The 19,259-nt window shown below is 33.2% G+C and overlaps 1 protein-coding gene across 3 annotated transcripts in view; it reads left to right on the forward strand.

Moving 5' to 3' along the window:
* Cped1 (cadherin like and PC-esterase domain containing 1) overlaps window positions 1-19,259 on the forward strand; it is a 256,611-nt gene that overhangs the window by 122,420 nt on the left and 114,932 nt on the right. For all 3 annotated transcript variants that reach the window (XM_048786037.1, XM_048786036.1, XM_048786038.1), the window contains 9 exons: window positions 293-435; window positions 1,176-1,248; window positions 2,639-2,806; window positions 3,820-3,930; window positions 5,368-5,537; window positions 8,971-9,041; window positions 10,523-10,573; window positions 14,721-14,907; window positions 16,317-16,485. In XM_048786037.1, coding sequence (XP_048641994.1) covers window positions 293-435; window positions 1,176-1,248; window positions 2,639-2,806; window positions 3,820-3,930; window positions 5,368-5,537; window positions 8,971-9,041; window positions 10,523-10,573; window positions 14,721-14,907; window positions 16,317-16,485 — 1,143 coding nt within the window. The remainder of the gene's footprint in view (window positions 1-292; window positions 436-1,175; window positions 1,249-2,638; window positions 2,807-3,819; window positions 3,931-5,367; window positions 5,538-8,970; window positions 9,042-10,522; window positions 10,574-14,720; window positions 14,908-16,316; window positions 16,486-19,259) is intronic.

The raw sequence follows: 19,259 nt of genomic DNA on the forward strand, positions 1-19,259 counted from the left end.
GCCTTAGATTAGAACTTTCCATTTAAGGAAGTATTTTATTTTTTTATTTTCTTTTTTTTTCCTCTGAGTGTGAAAAAGAGAAATATCCCTGGAAAAGATAGACAAATCAAGACTGCTCTTAGAGAAAGTCTATGAAGCGATGTGAGGTTTGTTTTATACCTTTAAAAGACATTGACTTGAAATGGTGTGGTGGCCATGCCTGTGATCCCAGACACTAGAGAGGCTGAGGCAGGAGGATCACAAATTCAAGGCCAGGTTAAGTACCTTAGGAAATCTTTTATTTTGTTCACAGCTGCAAACTTTTTTTGAGACATTCCTGAAGACAAGTTCACCACTTCAGGCATTTGATAATATGAAGGAAACAATCAGCAAACTTCTTCTGGCTGCTGAAGTCTTCAGTGAAACGTCTACTCTGGGACCAAAGACCTTCCATAGGTAAAAATGAATTTTAATTTAAAAAAGAGAAGAAAATATCTGTCTTCCAAAAATTGTTGGTATGATCTTCTACATACATATGGATCCTAAAACTTCAGAGCATGTTGTGCACTTGTTAGTAACCAAATATTGGTGACAAGAAATAAAACACAAAATCTTAAAATTAATTTTTAAATTGTAGCTTTCTTTCAAATTCAGCTATTTCTAGTATATAGACTTAGTATTTGTTGGTTGCAGTGTTACCCATACCTAATAAATGTTATTCTTGGCTATCTAAGTGTTTCAAAATGTAGAGAAGGAAACAAACATCTTTATTAATGTGTTTAGTAACTCCTAGCCTTGTATTTCAGTATGTTGAGTATAATTGATTGCCTTTGTTCTAAGGGCATACTAAATTGAGTATATATATAAAAAAGAGAGGTTCCTTAATTTATTACACTCATTATTATACTTTGTACTTGAATAGGCATCTCACATGTAGGAATAGGAGAGCTTTTTTCCCCTCCATATTAAAATTTTCATGGAATAACTTCATAGTTTAAAGTGTTATGAATATGTTAGATATACTTGTACTTTCTTTAAGAAGCAAAACAAATTCCAAATCCAAGAATCAATTATATGTAATTTTTGGTTATAGATATTGACATTTAACTATGTAGTCATCAACTATATGATACCAAGTAGTAGAGTCAGTGAACAAAGAGAATATATTTTCATGCTGTCTTATGTTTTTATTTCAGATGTAGATTATGCTTTCAACTTTTAACTTTTGATATTGGTTATGACAGTCTCAGGTACCCTATAGTGCTTCAGGTGAGTTGCCAAAGGCCCAGTGGTGTGAGCTTCCAACTCCTGGTGAAGGGTGTGTGCGTGTGTGTGTGTGTGTGTGTGTGTGAGAGAGAGAGAGAGAGAGAGAGAGAGATTTTCATTTACAATCACAAACTGATAAACAGTAACCTGAATTAAAGCCATTATAGGCTCATATGCATTGTGGTTTTGAAATCAATTAGTATGTCAGGATTCTATGAGTTCCAATCCCCACTGTGTGTTCCTGTTCATGTAGAACAAACATGAATTTTTCCATGGTTCAGCCACTGTTTATGAAAAAAATGTGAAATAAACCTAAGTATTTGTTAAATGAGAGAAGCAAGATGTATAATGAAAAATAGTAGACTGCATGGTGCATTCACATAGTGCTATTAAAAGGGTAACTCTTATTCTTTGTGTTGGAACATTTAGTTTTAAATTGGTCTGTTTTAATTTAAAAATCCATGGGGATGTTTGAGATTTTTTCCCTAGTATAAATACATAGAAATTAGAGTGCTTTTGTATACTTTTTTTCTTCTTCTTGAATTCGGCAAACACTCTCATATCATCTCCCCAAACATATTTTTTTTTCCTTCTAAAATAGCCCTCAGGGGCAAGAAGGTAAAAACCAATTTGGTTCAACTAGTCTACAGGAAGCTCTTTCTTGAGTTCTGGTGTGGGAAGAAGGGAAGATAAATAAAATAGCATGAATAACCAAAATTCAAATTCATATAGCATTATTTGTTTTCAAACTATAATTCAGGAAAAGCAATTATAGACATTTGGTTGAATAACTTTAAGATTTACCTATAAAATTTTGAAACTTTGGCCAGGTGCAATGGCACATGTCTATAATCTCAATGCCTTGGGAGGCTGAGGCATTTGAGGCCAGTCTCAGCAACTTAGTGAGGCCCTAAGAAACTTTGTGAGAACCTGTCTCCAAAAAAAAAAAAAAAAAGCCTGAGCCTGTAGCTCAGAGGTAAAATGCAAAAAAAGTTTTTTTTTTCCTTTTGAAGTTTATGAAATGACATCTTATAATGACCAATTTAGCTTTACTTTGTACACATATCTAATAGTTGATATTAGGCTTTTAAAAATGTGTACTTCAGAAAAGTGTTCTGTATTATCTTTGGTGAACAAAGATTCTTCAATTATAGATGGCTTTAAGATAAGCTAATGTTAGCTTATCTTAAGTTACATGACTTAATCACAGTTAAATTTCTTACCTTAAAGAATTGAATCTTTAAGAAAACGTATTTATAAAACTGTTGACCTCCAAAAAGACCACTAGATGTCAGGTCTGATCTACAAACAACAGGAAATAAATCATGTCTTAGAAGTAATTCCACTGAATTAATTCATGGAAACTATTCACTGTGCTTTGACTCTTTCAAAGGTGCACGAGCATTTGAATTTTCAAGATGATGATAACATGGATTTTGAGGACCAAAATACAGAAGAATTCTTGTTAAAAGACACTTTCAATTTTCTCTTCTCCAATGACTCTTCGCTTTCCTTATTTTCAGAGATATTTCAGAGACTTTATAGATCTGGTGTATTTAAGGTGAGTGCCAATTTGTGTGCTGATGAATGTTTTTTCAGGTCTTCTTTAGAAGGTGACATTTTCTTTATTATGTAATTAAACAATCTGAGAATTTGTTTGAAATTAATTGACATCTATGTTGCACCTCTCATTTTTTTTTCTGACCTGAGGAGCAATATTTTTAAATCAACTAAGTGTGTGCATAAATGATTGTGATAAAATTGTGGGTTGAAAATGAAATAAAGCAGTTCATAATTCAGAAGGAATGTTTGTGTATATTATGACTAAAGCATATTGTATATTACAGAATACTTTTAAAAGAGTGTTGGAACTTTTTGAAGGCAGTCTAGATAGCAGAAAGTGCTTCATATGGACATCAGAGATTTAAGTTATAACTTTAATATTTTAAAGCATTCACATTTGTTAATGTGTATAGCCAGATGCTGATGATACTTCAGAGTAGCATTGGTGAAGTTTTATGATTAGCACAAATTTGCTTGATACATAAAATATTATACAGATTCCTGAGTATTATTCCCTATATATATATTTTTTAAATTTTATAACCTATATTTTAGAGTATTTGGAGGAAGGTTATGAAAGGTCTCATAAAGATCAATGTTCTATTTCTCCTGCTCTTGAAAAAGTGGAAGTGGGAAAACCTAAAGTATATGAAACCTCAAATGCCAATGTCCCATATATAGGTTCATTAGTAAATATTCATTAAATGCTCTGAAGGCTACAGGAGACTCCTGCTGCTTTCTCAAACCAATTTGTCACACCCATTCTCTCTCTTGTTCACCTCCTCAACCTTACTACCAAAGCATCATGAAGCTTTTTCATCCAGGTTGTCTTTGTCAAATATGAGGTCTACTTATATTGTGACGAATTAAAGTTACTTTGCACTATGTAACATTAATTTTCTTATCTGTTTATAGAGTTTAAAATTTGGCTTATGAAGTAGGAGGCAATTGGGGTAAAAATGATTTAAACTTTAGCTATTGCTTATGATTTTTCCCCTCCTATTATTATAGGGCGAAAATGAAAACTATCAAAAGGACCTAAATCAATGTCTGGCTTTAGAAGAAATTGACTCAATTATGACTTTCATAAAGGAACTTGGGAGTCTGGGGCAGTTTCAACTGGTAAAACAAAAGTGATGTTTGACACCTCTTGATTATTAAGATTATAAAAGATTGGCGTTAAATTACCTGCTTTTGACTTCAAACTAAAGATTCCTTCTTTCTTTCAGAAATCTAAATAGTAGATGAGCAAGATTTATGTTTTACTTTAAGAGTCTGTACAAAACCCATGACTTATCAAAGATAAGAAAAATATATGGGATTAGTATAGCTTCCAGGATTTGACAGTTTTTAAGGGGAAAATGTTAACATTTTTCTAAAGAAGTTTTGCTTTTAGCCTTGGGGCATTTACACACAACCTAAGTTTATTTCTGCTTTTTATATTTTTTAAATTTGTATAAAATCAATATAATTGAACAAAATAAAAACATTTTAGAAAACTACCTAAATCTTAATTTGTTTTAACTATGTAACAAATGTCAGAGAAAGAAAATGTAAATAAGTTTTACTGGTTTCAGCCTATAAAAGGAGTATTTGTATGTATTTTCTTGGACTTTGTTAATTTATTAATCAGTATCTAAGGATGATTTATTATATATAACGAGTATGCTCGGTGAAAGCTTTGTTTTTACTTCTGCCATTTATACAAATAGACAATAATGATTTGCATTTTTCCATCTAAGATTTGTTCATGTAAAACATCCTTTTAAAACAATATTTTAAAAGTCCATTAATAATTCATCATTAATCTGACATATGGCTTGAGCCTTTTTCTTTTTTTTTTAATTTATGTATACATATCTGTTGTATGAGCTGTACCCATTTATTGAGTTAATTAATGAATGTTTGACATTTGCTTTTATAATTTAGCCCATATTTTGGAGGTTTCAAAATAAGCTTATTTCCTCAAAGATAATTTAGTTTATATATTTCTCATTTTGATTAATTTAAATATAGTGCTACATATATGGTAATTTAGTTCAATACTATAGTTAAGATGCTGTGACTATAGAATATCTCTTGGCATAATGCAAAAAAAAAAAAAAAAGAACTAAAGAGTTATTTTGCAGAAACCAGATAACCAGAGGTTATTTTCATTTAAGTTTTTAGTGAGAGGAATACTTCTTGCCCTGATGTAATTCACTTATAACAAAGATGATTTGTCCTTATTTTTCCCGATGGCTGATTCCTTCTGTTATTTAGCTGCAGCAAGATATGTTAGTTAACTTTAACAAGAAGGAGAAATCCATTTCTCCTCCATGGAAGGCAGAGAAGAGCCCATCCCATTTGGAAATGTGATTATTGACAAAATTAGTTCCTTATACAAAGAGGCATCTATCTTAACAACTGCCCAGAAAAATTAAATTACAGTACTGATCAATCAACAAATTTATTTTAAAAAATATCTAACTGGATATAAAACCTTTCCTAGTAATATTACATTTTAAGTTATTTTCCATAACTTATGCGGATACTTTGTGTTTTAATATTTCTTCTCAGCTCTTTCCATCTACCACTCCTGGGATTCGATCTTTGATGCATGAATTTTACGATACAACAAATCCTTTGGGAAAACCTGGCTCAGTCCTGACCCAGTATTGGTCTCTTTTAAATGTATTTGAACAATTTTGGCTCCTGAATAAAAAAGCCCAGCTACATCCACTGGAATGGTAAGGTAGCCACAAATTTGAACTATGCAGTCCAAAAAAATCTCCAGTCTAAAGATTGATTTCAAAAGGCTTTGCTAACATTAAAGAAAGCAACAAAAAGAAATGTGTCCAAAAAAATTCATGCTCTGGAAAATAAATGTCTTTAAAACATTGAAACCATAATGATTCTGGTGGTCTTTAAACACTGTAACAAAAATATATCTAACCGTTTTTAAACCAACAAGACTTGACTCCTCCATAAAATAATGCTCAAATTAAAAGTTTCAATATAGTTTCATTCCATGGTACATATCTTTGCATTACTGGCAGCAAGAGAGAGGAAAGAATTAGGTGAGATTTGTTTGCAGCAAGAGAGGAAAGAATTAGGTGAGATTTGTTTCAGAACCATCTGACTGCAACCTGATACAGAAATAGTATTTATTTAGAGGGTCTTAGAAGCATGACTGTATTCTGGGCAAATCTAAATTTAGGTACACTTAGTCTTTTTATTTGCTTTGTTTTGGTAAGGTACCTTCCCGTCCTGATGGGAGGCAGTAATGAAGGAGATATGTAGGCGATGCGTTAGTTAATGGTACAGGTGATGCATTGGTGCCTTCAGAAGTTGGCAAAGGGGCGGTACCTAAGATTTTGTCTACTTTTCTTTTATATGGATAGAATCGAGAAAATCTGACTTTTCTACTGCCAGGCAAACAGAATTAAACCTAAACCTCCTAGGAAGATGAAAGAGTAATCCACATGGCATACTCATTTGCATCTCTTGTAGTCACCCTGGGGATGGCAGCAGTTTTATTGACTTACACTTTATTTCCTTCTGCCTCCGGAAGTATTGAAAATAATTCTAGAAGAAACCCTTTTTGTAATTAAAAAATACAAATAATCATGTATTTGAAGACTTCTTATAACATCTCCCAAGATCAGAACCCATCCTACTTGTCAGACTTTATGAACTTGGCCTTATTCCCTTAATACATGGAAGTAGTAGGCCTGACAGAAGGTTTTGTTTGTGTACTTGAAAATTAAGTTTTAAATAATATAGCTCAAAGCCACTTTGCTTTCACTTTGCACTTGCTCGAATAATGCAAGACTGTCTCATGCCCTATTATAGATAAGTGAAGAACAGGCTGGATTTCCCAAGGAGCCTATTAACAGATTGTTTTTAACATTGAGTAAGTTCCCCTGATATATACACAAGCTTTTGAAAGTTTGTTCTCTAGCAAGTTTTCTCAAGCTGCACATATGCTGTAAGGTTAAGTATTTCACTACTCTTACATTCAGATGATTGTATTCCCTTCCAGTAAGGAAACATACTGATAATGGTCAGTGTTGAGGATAATTTGAAGAGAGCAGGACTTTTTTCAATTGCACATACATGGATTAGCAGGCAAGGTTCAGAACCTTCTGACTCCATTTCCTCATCTTTATAATATAGATTATATTATCTGCCATGTATTAGTTCAGTAAGATCACATAAAATAGCTTCCGTGTGCCTGATGCTGTGGCACAGGTATGCAGTAAATTTAAGTATGCTTTTATTTTCATGCTTTTATACCATAGGATGGTCACTTTAGCTTCTATAGTGGGGATAACTCTTTTATTTTTTTACAGGAAAACAAAAAGACATTTGAAAGAATTACCTAGATTAATATTAAAACAAGTAAATTTTAGATTCTTACCAAAAAAAAAAACAATTAATATATTGCTCCTAGTAAATTTTTTAAAAATTCAGTTTTAATTATCTTCAATTTATCAGTGAGCATATGCATATTTAATGATCATACATGCAAGAAGGATGCATATTGTATACATTTTCCAAATGAGGAAACTGAGGTCCTAAGATGATGGATTATTTGCTCACATTGGATAGCTACTGTAAATAGAATTGGGACTATGACCCTGGCCATCTCATCCATGGTCCAGTACATTTTTCCAGTGCATTATGCAGACAGAATGGTCATCATTGCTTCTGCCTTGAAAATGGTCACCTCCAAGATTTTCTATAGAAAAAGTCAATAAATCATAGACTACTTATGGAGTCTAATGACCATTCTATTTTCTAAATCAAGACCATTTGCTTGTAGTAACTAGGTGAGGAAAAATAAAGTCAGAACATAGCAGTAGTAGATAATAGCTATTGCAATGTGCCCCAAGGCTCAGAATCCAGAAGTCCCAATTGAATTAGTATAATTCTGAATAGAATGGAAATCTTAAAACTCATATTTGTGCACCATCTGCTAATTTTCACTTTGCTAGAAATACAGTTATATTTGTATTTTGCTCTAAGGAAATGCTTTCCAAGAAAATCCATGTGGATTCAAAACAAATAATTTATTCATAAAATTACCCAAGAAATCACTACAAGATGCCTTTCTATACAGAATGGTCATCATTTCTATACAAAGTACCTCATTCCATTAAGATAGTAACATTTCCAAAATTCAGTTTATGTGCATTTCATGTTGCATCTTTTGCAAGATATATTGCTGGAATTAAGATTGCAATGCAATTATCACACCTTCTGACATTAGTGAAATATTGAATTCCTTGACTATTCTTAATTCTCATTCTGATGGTTATATCTTAAAGGAATTTAATATACACTGTTCATCTCTGCTCTGCTGCAATGCCCAGCACAAGATCTGAGACAATAAATATGTATAAAACATATATAACATAGAGCATTTTATTTAATTCGCATAGCATCCTTGTTAAGTAAGGCAAGTATTGTTATCTCCACTTTGCTGGGGTGAAAAGAAAGACCCATTGGAATAGGAAAGTCACGTCAGGGGCCTCCAAACCATCTTCTGTATCATCAGGACCAGCAGTTATCTTGTCTGAAATTTAGATTATTTTGATCCCAAATATAAGAATTTAAAGGACATTCTGGCCAAGTAGTTAGTTATACAACAGAGAAAAAGAAGTGCATTCAGCACATTATTATCTGACCTTTTTCTGTTCCTGACCAATTATCAGAGTTCAAGGGACAGAAGACTTAGTGACATAAGTCCTTACTGCATGCTACAATTAGTTTTCTCATATTCTGGGTATGTTTTTCCCAGGTTATGTCTCAGAGTTTCCAAGCCTTTTTTGCTTCAAAAACTGTGTAACTTTAGCCAGAGATTCTAATAACAATGTGCGTTTTTGAATCACTTCTGTTGGACCCAGGCTATCTGAGATTGCCCAGTGTTGGACTGAAGAGTGACTTTTTTGCCCTGGTTTGCTTCAAATGTGCTTCTACTGATTAGAGATGATGAGATTTCCACCCATCTCCCTGGCGGCTCACTTGCCAGTCTGGAGGAATAAAATCCAGAAAGTGTTTCTTTGTCTTCATCAAAATAACTGTGCCCACATGGAAGAAAAGATAGTGTACTTGATGTAATTTCCATGAATTGTGTTTGCGTCATTGATCCAGGGTTGTTTGACATTGTATTTGCAGGAATTCTTTCATAGAAGACGAGAACATTGAAAACCCTCCAGTGTCATTTGATACACATGAAATCAAAAAAGGTAAAACCATATAGTCCCACTTATTTTAACATAAAATAAGAATTGCCTGACCAAGATTTGTGTGTGTGTGTGTGTGTGTGTGTGTGTGTGTGTGTGGTTAACTGCATTAGCCATCAAAATTGAATATTAGACAAGGAGCTGTTGTTTTTCCTCAAAATTAGAGTTTTCTTCCTATAGATTAGAGAGTTGGGAAAAGTACACGGTAAAAAGTATTATGATGCTGGTGGATGCATAAATTAGAACAACATATATTAAGGGGTCATTTAGCAACACATAAGAAAAACTTTAAAGATGATTCTTACAGACCAGGAATTCCACTGCTGGATATTCATTTTAAGGAAATAATTAAGAACATATAAAATTTAATTAAATAAATCAGGAATAAAAAGCATTTAGAAGCACTATTGCCATGACAGTAGATTAAATGTATAAATGAAGCTAGAGTCATCCAGCGAAATTCTACAGAGCCATTTCAATATCATGGAAAAATATCTATGACATGAAATATGTTTAGGATATACAAATAAATGTAGCAGTTGGCTACTAGCAATAGAAACCCTAAGGAAAATTAATGGTGATTTTGATTTTATGTCTTATGCTTATCTGTTTTCGCATTTTTTCCTTCTAAATTATACCTGAGATTTTTTTCATAAGAAAATATTTCTAATTTTAAAAAGAAAAAAGGAAAGCAACCACCCATGTGTCTACAAATTTTTTTGAAAATCTAGGTTTTTCTATTATAAACTAGGATTTAATCAAATACGTGGTTCTCATTGGTGCCCCAGCCTCTAGACCAGCAGCATCAACATTGATAGGAACTTAGAGATTCAAAGCTCCTGATTCATGATCTCTTGATGAAGCTTAGTAATTTGCATTTTAAAAAGCCTCTCAGATAAGTCCAGAGCACACAAGTGTTTGAGAACCACTGATTGAACAAAATGAATCAGTTGGCTTAGTGCAGAATTAATCATAAAGGGGTATTATGACTCCTTTTCTCTCTCCTACCATTTTTCTCTTTAAATGGATAGCTTAAGCACTCTGTATGTTCTTATTCATTTATTTATTCATGAATATTTATGAAGGAGTTTTTAAAAGATAGATGTTTGGCTAAATTCAGAAACTTAAACAAATTGCAGTGTAACCAACTGAATAGAATTTCTGAATTCTAATGATTTAAGAAATTATAGTCACTGAATCATAAAACTAGGAGGATCTTCAATAGATAACCTTCAGGCAAAGGATGACATTAAGCATTCATTTTCACCTTTAATACTATCTTATTTGAAAGTGAATAAAAAAGCTTTCCTTTTTAAATCAAACAGCTTTCGTTTTATTGTAATTATTGGTTTTACTTAGAAATGCTCACTGGTATTATAAAAGCTAATAAAATGTATTTTATTAAATTATTCTTTGAGTTAATTAAACATGTGTTTTAAATTTTAATTAATAGTTTTAACTTAAAATTTACATCTCTTTTTTAGCTGCAGCTCCACAAATTATGAACAAAAATAAAGATATACATTGCAGTAATGGTGAGTTGATATCAAAGTGTTTTGGCAGCATAATCAATGGTTAGGCACAGTTGCTTTGGAAAAAAGAAGTCAGTTTTATATATTCATGTATCTTTAGGCTGCTAGTTTGATTAAAATTTGAGAAGTTATTGTCTTTTTGATTGAGTCAATATCCATCCATTTTGCATGACCAGAGTGAAAGGATTATAGCATAAACTGTTATGTTTATTTCAGGATAATAACTTCTAAACTCATTTGGAGGGACCCAAGGGGTTCTAAATCTTTATTTTGGAGGTCTCTCAAGTGGAAGAGTTTGCTATGATGCATTGTACTTGAGTAGAATTTTCTTTAAATAGTTAAGCATTTTTAAGCCAATTTTCAATTAATTTTATTAAAATTCATGAATTGTTTTTAACAAAGCCACAATAAAAGAAAATATAAATTTTAAGTTTATATAAACTTTAAATTTAAAAGTAGTCCCTTTCACTCTGGCCAGTATTATTATAATGGTCTTGAAAATATATCTTTCTAAAGAGCCTGGCTTTTTTAGGGTCAAGATTAGAAAATGCCTTAGTTAGATCATGAAATTGGGCCTTCAGATGCTTTGTTCTAATCTCCTGAAATTTTTTAAATTCTGTATAATACATCATGCAAAAATAAGAGTTCTACATAGTATGTTTTTGAAAATGTGTAATTTTAAAAATATATCTGTGTCTATATCTATCTATATGTGGTGCTAAAACATGCTTAGAAAACTTTTTACAAAAAATGTTTTTACAAATAAAATATCAATTCCAATAAAACATTGAAGTTGAAAAAAATAGAATGTATAGACATAGGTTTAATTTATTATAAATAGAAGTCTAATTTTAAAAAACCTAATTTGTTATCTTATAATGCTTCAATCATAATGCTTTAACACTACCACTAAAATCGTGGTAGATGAAGAAGCAATGTAATAATAGGTTTTAATAGAATCAACATGTTTCCAACTAAATAAAAAAAAGTATTTGAAAGCAAGCATTGCTAACAGGAAACGAGAATTGATATTACTTATGATATTCCCTCCCTGTACTCACTGCCTGAACTCCCACCCCAGAAAATACATTTTATTTTCTCTCCTGGTACACTATTGTCTGGACTGTGGTGGGGAAGAGACTATTGAAAAAACTAGGAGCAGAATTAGCATAAGCATTTGTTGAGTATCTACTCTGAGCCAGGTAGAGACTGGGTGCAGCACTAAGAAGGCCACTTCACCTGTTTGGGCATCTAGATTCTCCATTCACCTGTTTGGGCATCTACATTCTTGTTTGTGCAATAGAAGGTTTGTACCAATGAGCTCATCATTTTCAGCTCACAGGTAACATGGTAAAGAAAAGGGGAACGAACCTGTTAGAAAAACTCTTCGATTCTGTTCATGTTTTTATGTTGATTAAAACTAGTCCTACTTGTATCTTCAAATAAGCTTTTATGATATAGGATATGTTTTAAAATCTTGATGATGCCTCAGAACAGGTGGGCTTATCTTTAAGAGTCTAGGCTGTTCTTATGTTTAGTATGAATTATGGTTTTCCCTCAAGAGAGCAATAAATTTCTATGGTTCAAAGAAATCCATTAAAAGCAATCAAAACTTCCAACAGCTTTCCCATGTACACTTGCCAAATAGGTTAAGTGGCTTGCTACCATCATACCTCACATTGAGCTCTCCAAAGTTCTTAGGTAAACTGGCCTGAGACAAATTGGGATTGGGTAGGGAAAGAGTACAAGGAAACACCAGGTGTTTGTAGGCCGAAACTCTGATGATTCAGTTTGGATGTCATAGCTAAAACAACTTTCAAACAGGGGTCTGGGATATAGTGCTTGAGACAGAGGTGAAAAGTTTCTAAAGAGATCAAAAATAAGGACTTGCTAAAATCTTGAGAAGAAAATAATTACATATTTCTGTCATCTCAAGTAGGGCTGAGGTTCATTTTATTACATGTGCAAGCCCCACTGAAAACCATGACTGTTAAGTGGAATATAAAAAGAAATGTAAGAAGTATAAACCAAAAGGAAACTGTCTCTCAGGGAACCATTACAAAAATATACCCTAAATTTAAGTACATTTCTATGCTTCATTATGAGAAAAAAGATCTGTTCCTTTCTTATTCATTTAGCTGGTTCTGAGCACGAAATCATAGTGTAATTATTTATATTCCCTTTGTGACTAGGCAATGGACCTCTCCACAGCACAGTACATATTCTCAGTCCAGTTTGCTTAGTACTATGATGAGTTAACATCATCCATTTGAATTAAATTTCTTGATTAATAGTATCCTGTTTTTACTGTGCTTATCTCAGTGCCTTTAACATAGAATACACTGGAGATAAAAATATTGATAGAAAATGAATGTTATTAATAAATAGCTGAATTTAAGTTAAAAGCTATGATCTATTTCAGTATGAGCTCTGATAATATAATCTCTGCTCTCAGTGTTGTATTTTTCCTCTTTTATTAGAAGAAAATTTCAGGAGCTGGTATGATTATTAAAATTATAGATTCAGTCTTCTTTCATGTATCAGCCAGATAAAACCTTAGGATTGCTATTTAAGTAGTTGACCCAATTCACTGAGCTATTCAATAGGATTGGCTAGTTATTTTTTTAATTTAGACTTTTCTATATAAAATGGAATTATAATATATTTACTATATTATTTATTATTATTATCATTATTCTTAATTTATACTTGACTAGTTTTTTTTTTTTTTTTTCTACCACAGGCTGAGAATGTAGGTGGATGGGCCCGTAGAGGATGGTTTAGAAATACATAGGTTTGTTCATTTTGTTTTCATGCATGATGGCATCTATTCTGAGACCAGGTCATTAGATCTAGAATAAAGCACCCACGTGGTTGGTGGGTTTCATCCTCATGCATCACCATGTTCGTCAAGGAAACATAAAAACTTTGATCTTGAATACAAGATCCAGGACACAATGGGAGAGGCAAATGGAGAGCAGGACAAGGGTTTGTGAAATGCTTTGTTTGCCTTCTTAAGAGCTTGAATTTGGCTATGGAAATGATGAGAAGCCACTGCAAATGGCAGGCAGACCATCAGATTTGACTTTAAAAACCATCATTGTGATAATTGTATAAAAGCAGAGGAAGGGACAACCATAAACAGAATCATCTCCATTCTCTAAGTCCAGTTTTATAGTTTCCTGCCTTGAATTGTTGTCTTTTGTGTTGCTGTTGTTAAACATGGATCAACATTTTATAGGAAGGCCACGAGGGCAAACTCTCATCTTACTAATTTCTGTAGAATTTTTCTGGAATGTTGTTGACTCTTGAAAATAATTGATGGATGGAACACAGTACTTGTTGACATTTCTTTGAAAAACATTTTACTAACCCATTGGGTGATTTGTCCATTTTAAACATGAAAACTGAATATAATTTAATCGTGGCTGGTGCATGTTCTTCTATAGCTTTTTTTTTTTTTAAACTTTGGATGCTACTGTGAAAATCAGCTGATGAAGACAAAGATTAAAGTCTTGGAATCATCAGTATGAAGTCATATCTAGATTCTAAGGCAGGACTGAGCAGAATATAGGATCTCTTTTTGACATTTCATGGCCCTTTCCCATGTTGAGGTGCCCTGGGAAGAAAGGGGATGCAGGACATTTGTGTGGATATTTTCATGAGGGTTTTGTTTAATACTGGAGTGCACATTCTTCACTCCACCCTACTCCCTATAAGCTACTCTGTCAACCTCATAGCAGTTTGATGACATTTTCCATTAAGAAATATACCTTATTGCCTGCTGGTTTCCTTCTGTCACCACCCCACAAAGCCATTGTCCCCATTTACATTGTTGTTGATAGGCCATAGACATTTCCCCCAACTTCTGTGCCTTTAAACTTTAAAGAGCTGAGCAAAAAGTGCCACCTGTACAGCACCAACTAAAGGCAAAGCTTTATATGTAAATTCTGTGAAATTTGAAAACCAGGAAATGTAGCTGAATCCACAAATCAATTATAACCAGGGTGCCAAATGGACAGTCAGTTGTGATCACCGAAATTGTTCAAAGGAATTAGAAGTAAAAAAAAAAAAAAACATTAAAAATACACGATTTAAAATATTCTATCCATTTCACAGACTTATTTTTTTGTTGTTCTTGTTTTAACAGATAAAGAAACACTATGTCATATCAAGGAGATCTTCACACATCCACAGTTGGAACTAAATCCTGACTTTAACCCAAGGATCAAAGATTATTATTCCGAAGTCCCATTTGATGTGGTAACGGTGACAATCGGGGCAGTGACGTCTAAGTGTCAGTGCACAGTGCACCTGTATGAGCGGGCAGGGCCGAGGTATGGGGATACTCACTGGGCTGGGTTGGGACAGCTTTCTGAAAAACGGACATTCAATGTACCCTTTAAAAGTGGTTAAGGAAAGCGAAGCCACTGATCATTTGGAGAGATTTCCAGGGTGTGAAATCTTTCCCCTTTTCAGGCATTATGTGCTCACAGAGAACACAGAAGTGCTACTCATCTATTAACATTCTTTGTAAATAATATTCGTGACAATGTTATAACAAGGAAGAATCTTGTTGTAGGAAACCAATGAGGAATCATTAAGGAAAATTCTATTTGTTGTCTTGATGCTTTCGGGTTGTTGGAGAGAATCCTACTGAACAGCAACGTCTTTCTACCCCAAGCCAACACTTCAAGTTATTAGATAACTGGGGTTCATTGCTTAAACATGTTAGTGACGATTTGTGAACATAGTACCCACTAACCTGGTCTCACAGGGATATTTTTTCTATCCATGCTTTTGAAAGTCACCAACACTTTTGTCTATAATTTTGAACAGAAAATAGACTCTTATTACATGCTGTGTAGCAAGGAAAACACTCATAGTTCCAGGCTGTTGGGAAAGAAAAGTTCTTAGCATTCCTGGTAGTCAAGAGAGTCTAATAGAAGGAACAGAGGGCCAAGCATGGTGGTGAATGCCTATAATCCCAGAGACTCCTGAGGCTGAGATGGGAGGATTGCAAGTTCAAGGCCAGCCTCAGCAATTTGGTGAGACACTGAGCAATTTAGCAAAACCCTGTCACAAAACAAAAAATAAAAAGGACTAGGGATGCGGCTCAGTGGTTGAGTCCCTCTGGGTTCAATCCCTGGTACCAAAAAAGGGAAGAGTATTTAGTATGGAAATAAAATTATGTACATACAAACATATGCATACACAAAATGTCCCTTGCCTAGGTGTTTGTTAATTTTTTAGCATTCTTGGTGTGGCTTTATTACTTGTTTTCCAANAAAAAAAAAAAAAAAAAAAAAAAAAAAAAAAAAGACCCATCTAGGTCACACCCCTGGCTCTATCATATAATTTTGGACAATTTGCTTACCAGTTGTATGTAATGGTCTTATATTCTAAATAGGGATCATCACAGTTTCTATATACAGTTACTGTGAGTACTAAATGAGATAATGTATTAATGTATAAATGAGATAATTAATAGCATCCGTTTCCTTCCCTTTAGTTAATGGAAGGCATGACTTGCTCTGCAAGGTGGAACAGAAGAGTACGATAAAACAAATCTTATTTTTTTTTCATGTATGAGGTTTCTTATGAGATTGTATAGGCCTTGCCTGGTTTTAATGCACGTAGTAGGCATTTAATAAATATTGATGTCTGAATCCGTTTGGCTTGAATAAATGTCCCCTATTCATATCTATTCATATCTATTCTGTCTGTCTCTACCCTTTATCTGCAGCTTTGCCAACTACCCTCTTGGCTTAGGAATGAACAAAATCTCCATGCTTGTGGTGGATGAGTCTCCAGCAGAGGGTGAGACTCTGGTCACATACAAACTCACCATCTATAGAGAAGACCGCCCAAGCCTGCCCTTCTTTGAGGACTTCACAGCGTGTGGTTTTGTGCAGGTAAATAAGTTTTACATTTGCACAGGAGTTGAATTGGGAATAATTTTTTTTAACCCAGGTGAAAAATGCCAAACGAAAACTGTTACAAGATATCATATACTCTTAAACGTAAACTGTGGTCTCTGTAAAAGAGTACAAGTCCCAGGCAGGTAGCTGAGACACCTCATTATGAGCAGTTTTCTTTTTAGTGCGGCGACTATTCTCTGCCCTCATTGTCCTCAGTGGGTTTATCATGGTTTCTCTTTTTTAAAAAAAGTTCTGAATACTGGCGCTTAGCTGTGAAATTGGTTTCATGTTTCCTCATTAAATCGTGCTGTTTTTCTTGGATTTGTCCCTGGATCGACTTTTGAAAATTTAAACTAGATTCATTGGAATTTATTTTAAAGAACGAGAGGAAAACTTATGGGAACTTTTTTTTTTTTTTAACAGAAAGGATACTGAATAAATGAAATTAGATTTTCTTGGGAGAGATATATTTCTCATATCTTAATAATTTCTCAAGGTTGGAGTTTCTCCTTTGAGCAACACAAAATATTATGTAGCCTTGTTAATTATGGAAGAAGATGACAGCTACTCTGAGATATGTTTCTGTTTGGTGGCTTTGTTCTCTGCTTTTTTTTTTTTTAACAATTTCTACCATTATGTCTTCTCTACCATATGTCTTCTATACAGTCGATTCCAGGGAAGTAGTAATTGGTACTTTCATCATGTATCTACTAATCTACTCAAAAAGTATAACTGCAAATATTATTGTATTGTCAAAAGGGTGTGAGTGCCACTAGGAACTTGAAGTACAGAGGATTAGTTAAAGAGAAATAGGTCCAACCAGGCCTCGGTGGCTGGTACAGATTCCACGATCATTTGCATTTTTATTTAGTGGCTAGATATGAATATCCTGCTCCTGACCCGTCAGCATCATCAACTATTCCCCAAAGCTAACACTGTCTCAGAAGGGAACTTATCCTTGAGACACATTTTTCAAGGAAACAAATATCTCTAATTAGTAAATTATCACTAAATTGAAGGGAATTTCACATTGATCTAGAGAATAGTCTAAAGAAAGACAAAAATCTTATTTTGAAAGCTATAAATAGGTATACTTGGGGGAAAAAAAGGAGTAGGTATCCCATGATCAATAGGTTCATATAGTAATGGATTAAACAAAGTTAATTATTTTCTTTGACTATAGAACTTTTCTGAACTGTTAATATGCTAATTTAAGCAGTGGTCCTTCAACAGGAGAATATGTATATACTTCATTTCCACATTGATTTGATGTCATCTTAATGGGATAGATACCAATGCTTGTTTTTTTTTTTTTTGAGGAAACATTGGGTTAAAGTTTGGAGAAAAAAATCAAAATTTGTTGCCCCTAGTTTTCCACTTTCCAATCTGCTTTTTTTTTTTAATCTCACTATTTTCTGAATTGGAAAACAAGTAATAAAGCCACACCAAGAATGCTAAAAAATTAACAAACACCTAGGCAAGGGACATTTTGTGTATGCATATGTTTGTATGTACATAATTTTATTTCCATACTAAATACTCTTCCCTTTTTTGGTAGAGCAGTTTTTCTTTTCTACACTATTGATGAGAATATAAGTTATTTGATGACTGGAAAAATTGGGTTGTATCTACTAGAGCTAACCCTATACATCTCTCATAGAGTTATAGGGTTTATAATCTAGCTCTCAACCCAAGATAAATGAAGTTGCATGGCCATCAAAAGATATATGCCCCCAAATCTTCATATCAGTTTTATTCATGACAGCTAAAAGCTATAAACAATTCCAAAGAAAGGAGATAAATCTGGTAAGACATTACTGACACATACACCATGGAAGAATTTTCAAAATCTTATATTGATGAAAAGAAGCCAGCTATATGAAGACATACCGTATTTCAGTTATAGGAAGCTTAAGAATAGGAAAAAACTTATCTATAATGATGAAAATCAGAATAGTGGTTATCTAGAAGGTATGTGTAGCTCTTAGCATGAGGGAAGTTTTTGGATAAATGTCTGACATCTTGATTTGGGTGGTGGTGACTTATATAACCAGGGTTTTTTACACACACACACATGCACATATATGTATATCATTACATATCATGTATATATATAAATTGTACACTTAAGATTTGTTCATTTTACTGTATACAAATTATGCAAATATAAAATATATGCATGTATATTAGATAGATTTGCATATATAAACTTTACCTCAATAAAATAATAAAAATCCAGTGGGAAATATGTACTTTTATATTCCCTCCTCAAATATTATATTGATTAGAAACAAGTTAATTACTATACAATTATCTTAGAGAATAGATTATATTAGGAATTTTTTACTATAATGTGGAGAAATATATTAGAAAATTCTTGTGGGATGAATCCTACAGAAGATCATAGAAAAGTATTTTAGTCATTTCTTATAATCCCTTCCATAAGGTCTTAATTTAAAGTTTATATGTGGTTCTATAATAAGTACTATATTTTATAACAGGCAAAAGTGTGTAATAAGCACTAGTATCGTTTAGCCTTTCTTTTAGAACCTTCCAATGGGTGAGCCAAAAAATGAGATAGGAATAATACAGATTTCTTTAGACACTTAACCAAGCTTAACTGGCCTCATGAATTTGGAGATATCAATAGCAGAAGTAAAAGTTTCTCACCAGAGGCTCTTGGCTAACCTTCTAGACTGGAGGCCTTCCCTTTATTTCTTTCATGTTTAATCCTTTTAGGGTCTTTAGGTTCCACTGCAAGCTGATAG

The sequence above is a fragment of the Marmota marmota genome, unplaced genomic scaffold, assembly GCF_001458135.2.
Source record: "Marmota marmota marmota unplaced genomic scaffold, marMar, whole genome shotgun sequence".
NCBI classification, from domain to species: Eukaryota; Metazoa; Chordata; class Mammalia; order Rodentia; family Sciuridae; genus Marmota; species Marmota marmota.